This window comes from Lipotes vexillifer, unplaced genomic scaffold (assembly GCF_000442215.2).
Source record: "Lipotes vexillifer unplaced genomic scaffold, Lipotes_vexillifer_v1.1 scaffold848, whole genome shotgun sequence".
Lineage (NCBI taxonomy): Eukaryota > Metazoa > Chordata > Mammalia > Artiodactyla > Lipotidae > Lipotes > Lipotes vexillifer.
The window spans coordinates 937,739-943,887 of NW_006790234.1; the positions used below are offsets into that span (position 1 = coordinate 937,739).

Genomic DNA, 6,149 nt, shown 5'->3' on the forward strand with positions numbered 1-6,149 from the left:
GGGGCGGCTGGCGCCGAGTCTAGGGCGCCGAGCGGCTGGGCCCGCAGTCGCCGCGCTGTCCGAGCAGCGAGCGCCGAGCTCGCGCCCTGAGGGAGATCGTGCACATCCAAGCGGGCCAGTGCGGGAACCAGATCGGCACCAAGGTGGGCGCGGGCCGGGCCGGGTTCCCTGCGGGTGGGCGGCCGGCCCCTCCCTAATCCCTCGGGCCGGGGCAGCGCGGGAGGACCGGCGCGGCCTAGGGGGACGTCACCGCGGGACCCGGACCCGCTCCCAGTCCCCGCGGCCCCGGAGCGCCCGCTGGCAGCTCAGGCGCGCCTGGAATTCTGCGGCCGCTCCCCGCGCGCCGCCCGTCTGCCGGGCCGGCCCTAGGGGAGCCGCGGGTGCCAGGGCCCCGGGCTGACCGTCTGTCCTCCGCCCCGCCCTTTGCAAGTTTTGGGAAGTGATCAGCGACGAACATGGCATCGACCCTGCTGGAGGCTACGTGGGTGACTCGACGCTGCAACTGGAGAGAATCAACGTCTACTACAATGAGTCATCGTGTGAGTGGCGCGGCGCGACCCCGCCCTTCCCCCATCCCCGGCCATCCCTCTCTGGGACCCCGGCATCGCCCTGTGGGACCCCGGCCATGCTCCCCCTCCCCAACCCGCGGGGCCGCCCGGCGCGTGGGTGGTTCACTCTGGAAAAATCCTCCCAGCTGTAGCCGGACGCCCGGCTCCTCCCTCGCTCGGGGCGGGAAATCCGACGTCGGTTGATTTCAAACAGCATCTCGTCCTCCCCGGCGGGTCTGAGCTCTTGAAGCGGACCCGCTGCTGCTGTGAAATCAGCTTAGTGGGTCATGTCCGGCTCTAATTAAAATTTATTTTATCTTTTAAAATTTTATTTCTTAATGAAAGTTTTTGGCTAAAACTTTGAAAAACACTCCCTCAAATGATTTTTCTGGCCCTTTGCACACCTCCAAAAAGACTTTACATCCCCTGGAAGCTGCAACTACAGACAGAGAGGGTCATTGTCTGGTGGAGTTTAGTAAAAATTCCAGGTTGTGGTTTATCCAAGTTTGAGAATAGTATCACCCCTGTCCTGGGTAGCTACATCTATATGGTGGTTACATTATACTTTATTTTTGTAACAGCGTTTATTATAAAAGTGATACGTGCCCTTCACAAGACAACACAAAACTAAGACATTGAAAGAACACCCAGGAAGTGACAGGAGCTGCCCTTCCATACACACGTGTCCCCGGCCCCAGAGATAATCACGCTCTGTCTTTGGAGTTACTACTGCTTGTCCACGTGAGAGCTGGGAAGAACAGGACACATAAATTACTGGGTTTTAAAAAGGTCTGGAACAGCAGGACATGGATGGTGAGATTCCTGGATGGAACTGAGAAGAGGGCAATATACATGGCACTTGCTGGTCACCCTCAGGCCTAGCCTGGTGACATTTCTTTCTTCAGCCTGGGTGTGTGCGTAGCAGGATGGGTTGTAGAGCAGTTCCCAATGCAGTCCTAGTGACCCCACCCTCATGGGGACAGTTTCTTGCCCAGGTGGTGTGAGCATGTGCTTACAGATGAAACGGCACACGGCCACACTTGTCCATAAATGAGACAGTCTCCCGGGAAACAGCCGTGGACGCACCTGGAACAGGTGCTCAGACTCGCTCGTGGGTTCACGTGCGTGTGAGGGAGGGAGGTGCCAAAGTGTCTCAGCAGCTCGGCCACTCGCTGCAGCAAGTACGATTTCCGTGGAGCTAAAAAGTAGAACTGCCCACGGGTGAGAACTGGAAAATACAGGCGGCAGGAGGTCGGGAGACCTCGTTTCTCATCCTGCCTTTTCCAGGAACTTCCTGTGCCCTGTGCCGGGCTGGCTTCCTCATCCGGACAAGTCCACGGTGGACTGTGTTCTCTGGGGCTCCCCTCCCCCAGGGCTGAGATTCTGTGACTCTAAGAAAGCCTGCTCTGTACATCTCAGGCGGCTGTGCTGGTGGGACTTGCTCCCGGGAAGTCCATTGCCTTAGGAACCAGAGACTGACCCTTGTGGGTGGGCTCTGTTCTCTTCCAGCTCAGAAGTATGTGCCCAGGGCCGCCCTGGTGGACTTGGAGCCGGGCACCATGGACAGCGTGCGGTCTGGGCCTTTCGGGCAGCTCTTCCGGCCTGACAACTTCATCTTCGGTAGGTTCTGTCTTTCCTGCTTTCTTCTTCCATCCATCCATCCATCCATCCATCCATTCATTCATGTTCTTATTTATTTATTTATTTACTTATTTACTTATTTACTTACTTACTTACTTTACTTACTTTACTTACTTACTTACGGTACGCGGGCCTCTCACTATTGTGGCCTCTCCCTTGGCGGAGCACAGGCTCCGGACACGCAGGCTCAGCGGCCATGGCTCACGGGCCCAGCCGCTCCACCGATGAGTCCCCTGCATCGGCAGGCGGACTCTCAACCACTGCGCCACCAGGGAAGCCCCCTCTTTTTTATTTTTTAAACATCCAGCTAATTTGGGTGCAAGATTAAAAACATCACGTGGTGTAGAAAAGCTTAGAATGGAAATCAGCAGTCCCCAGCCCCATCATAGGCAGCTTCTTTAAGAAAAGTACCCTCTGGGCTTCCCTGGTGGCGCAGTGGTTGAGAGTCCGCCTGCCGATGCAGGGGACACGGGTTCGTGCCCCGATCCGGGATGATCCCACATGCCGCGGAGCAGCTGGGCCCGTGAGCCATGGCCGCTGAGCCTGCACATCCGGAGCCTGTGCTCCGCAACGGGAGAGGCCACAACAGTGAGAGGCCCGCGTACCGCACAAAAAAAAAAAAAGAAAGAAAGAAAAGTACCCTCTTGGGGAAAAGTAACCTTTGATTCTCTAAATGAAATGCTTACTGGTGATAGTTCTTGATTTTGAAAATTTTTAGACATTAACTTCTTTTTCCCTCTCATAAATGACTATCCTAATATGATAATAATTTGTCTTTGGTTTTTATGTTGCTCATCTTTTAACTTCAGTGTGTTTATATTTCATCTTCCATCATCCATAGACAGTTGTTCTGCTTTCTTTCCAAAGGTTGGTGCCATATGAACTTATTAGTTTTATTGGATTTGGGCAAATCTTCCTTCCCCCTTCCTCCACCCAGAAAATGATGGCAGCGCCTGTTCCTCTGCAAACTCCTAAAGAAAATTATATAAAATTAAACGAAGTGGCACTGTTAGTGTGACCAGCCTCTTTCACCTTGGAGCCATGGTTTTGGGAGTCAAGGTTACTTCAAAGTGTACAAGAGGAGGCAGAATCTTGGAAGATTTTATTGGTACATGAATTGATTCCCTTGTATTAGAATCAGGCAGTGACCTGTTATAAAGGTAGAGCAAGATACCTTCAGCGAGGTACATGTTCACGAAGTTTATGAGTCCTCTTGGTATCATCCCCTTCCCCATCACAATGACAACCTACACAGGCAATGGGACAGGCGAAGCTTCTGGTAATTTGTTTAAGGGTTTTTGTCACCTTTGATATTTCAAATAGACCAGGACGAAGGTCTCTGGTGCCCCTTTTATTACATCAAAAAATCTAAATTACCAGTATATTTATAGTCTACAAATGGGGACATTTATATTCTTTACCTTTTGCTGAACTAGACTTTTCATAATTGTTCTCAAGCAAAGATGCTTCAAGATCCTACCATCCGATATGGTAGCCACTAGCTACATGTGGCTATTTAAATTTAATTAAAGTTAAATAAAATCAGTCTGCTTCCTCAGTTGTACTCGACACACCCAGTGCTCAATAGCCAAGTGTGGCTAGTGGCTACCATATTGGACAGTGCAAAGATACAACAGTCCCCTCACTGCAGAAAGTTGTATCAGACAGCAGTGCTCACAGCCTTAACAGAGATATTCTACCAAATTAGGGGAACGAAGATGGTACTGATGTGAAATAGCTTTAATGGAAATTTTTAAAAGTTGACACTATTTTTAACTAAGAAAATAACATGTTTGCCACGGGGCATGGAGAGGACCCAGAATGTCTGAACGCACTATGCTGTGCTGTTAGGCTCAACAATTGTTTTTAAGTCATTCTCCAGTTAATAAAAGAGGCCGAGTTGCCTGTGAATGGAGACGGTTCACCCCCATTGCCTTCAGAGTTGGTGAATTAAAAAAAACAGCGTCATTCCATTTTCAGATATAGTTTGAAGTAGATTTAAAAAAAACACTGACTTGAAGGAAGTGTAATTTTAAAAGTGGAAGTTCTCTGCATTTGAGTTGTAAACATGAATATGCTTTAGAAAACCCCAGTTTTTTCTTAACAAACTGCTCGTTGCATAGCAGTCATGCCTATTAGTGGGAGAGAGTTTTGTGGGACAAAGCGAAGCACCAGGAAGGTTGACCTTAGGCCTCTCTGTACGTGTAACTTTCTCTTCCAGATTCAGGGCTGGAGGGGAGTCCGGGAGCACGTAGCCCTAAGCTTTACCCCACACCCCGTGTGAGCTGGAGGTGAACCAGGGGTGGGCTCTGAGGCCCCTGGGATCTGTTGCAGTTTCGTGTTCTACAATCTGGAGCTACTGGTTAATGTCCCAACCTCTACTGCAGAAGATGTTCAACTCCTGACCCCCAAATATTTAACTGGGAACGTCTGTTGCTATGAGACAGTGGCAAAATATTTTCAGAAGCCTCCAGCTTCCTTCTTTTGTTGCTGGCCGAGAAAACCTCATGGCTGATCATGCTGTAAACACCGAGGAAGCCAAGTGGATGGTGTGAGCTGGAGGAAGGGAGGGTCAAGGCCAAGGGGCTTCACTGGCTGTGGCTGCCTGTCGCCCGGTGTCCCCACTGCCCTCCGGTCATGGGTTTCCACGCTGTTTAGTGAAATCATTCTTAGTCCATCGGGGCAGCTGAAGGTGCATCTGCTCTTCACCAAGCTCCAGGCGGGAGGCTGGCCCGGCGCGTGCTGGCTTGGTGGGGAGGAGGTGCGAGAGTCGTGGGGGCCTAGGAAGGATGTGATGGTTTTCCAGCCTCATGTGAGAAGGCAGCCAGCCAGGTTTCACCATAAAGGGAGTCTGTGTTCCCGAGCGAGAACACAGTTACCTCCTGGGGGGAAACGCCCCAAGGGGCCGTGGCAGGACTCAAGGCTGCCCCTCTGGAGTCTGTCCATCTCTGCCCCCCGGCTCGATGGCCTTGCTGATGTCACCAGTCCTCTGCTCATAGATATTTAGCTCTTGACCTTTTCACTCTTACAAACTGCTCCCTGGTGAGTCTCTGTCCACATGTCATTCTGCACGTTTTGGGTAGACTTGCTGAGTCAATGGGACCAACTTTGATCCTTGTCGCTGACTTGCCCCCTATGGAGGCCCGTCCTTCTCTTGCCCCCAGTGGCTCCAGTGTGTGTGGGAGGGCCTTGCCCCAGACCCCCGTCAGCACGGTGTTACCAAGCTTTTGAGCTCTGTCAGCTTCGTGGAGGGTAACTGAATCTCCATATTTAGTTTGCATTTCCCTCGTGAGGAGTATGCCGTGGGTTTGTTACTTGCACTTCCCTCCCTGTGATCTGTGCTAATATCTTTGCCCATCTTCCTAAAGGCTGTCGTTGTCCTTATGGATTTGTAGGACTTCTTTAGATGCTTCCGAAGGGATTCCCTTGGTATAAGATACGAATCACTAATAGTCAGTACATCTTAAACTTACTGAAGAATCACAGAATTTCGGTGGTTCTTCTTTTACAGACTTGCATTTTACACCACAGGGCTTAGCACTGATAAATGCTGTGCAAGATCCAAAGACATTTGAGCTAAGACTCCTGCCCCATGTTTGAGGCCGCCCCCCGTGATAACTGCAGAATCCAGGGGTGTCCGAGAACAGGCCCTGCCCCCAAGCGCCCAGAGCCTTCCTTCTGCTGTGGTGCTAGGCGGGTCTCCAGTCTGTGTCACTGCCACAGCTGTTTCCCCCATCGGTGCACGGTGGTGGTGGTGAATTGTTGCCACCAGTGGGTGTAGACATAAATCAAGGGAATGTCTTTGGCGTAAGGGGGGAGAGGTCTGCACAGCATGTGCCAGCAGCACCTTGGCCCCTCTGCTTCTCTTGTTTTCTGAGGCCACCTGACGCAGCTGAATCCCCTGCCGGCTCCACCTTCAACAATGGGACCACCGTGGTCTCTTTTGTTCGATATGTAGGG

At 51.6% G+C, this 6,149-nt stretch overlaps 1 protein-coding gene across 2 annotated transcripts in view; it reads left to right on the forward strand.

Annotated features, from left to right (window-relative positions):
* The first annotated feature begins 33 nt into the window (after nucleotides 1-33).
* Nucleotides 34-6,149, forward strand: part of TUBB6 (tubulin beta 6 class V) — a 10,209-nt gene continuing 4,093 nt past the window's right edge. The window contains exons 1-4 of one of the 2 annotated variants that reach the window (XM_007463287.1): nucleotides 93-143; nucleotides 431-539; nucleotides 1,727-1,740; nucleotides 2,063-2,168. In XM_007463287.1, coding sequence (XP_007463349.1) covers nucleotides 2,108-2,168 — 61 coding nt within the window. In that variant the 5' untranslated portion in view covers nucleotides 93-143; nucleotides 431-539; nucleotides 1,727-1,740; nucleotides 2,063-2,107. Of the gene's footprint in view, nucleotides 144-430; nucleotides 540-1,726; nucleotides 1,741-2,057; nucleotides 2,169-6,149 lie in introns of both variants that reach the window. The other variant, XM_007463286.1, reaches the window with a different exon arrangement.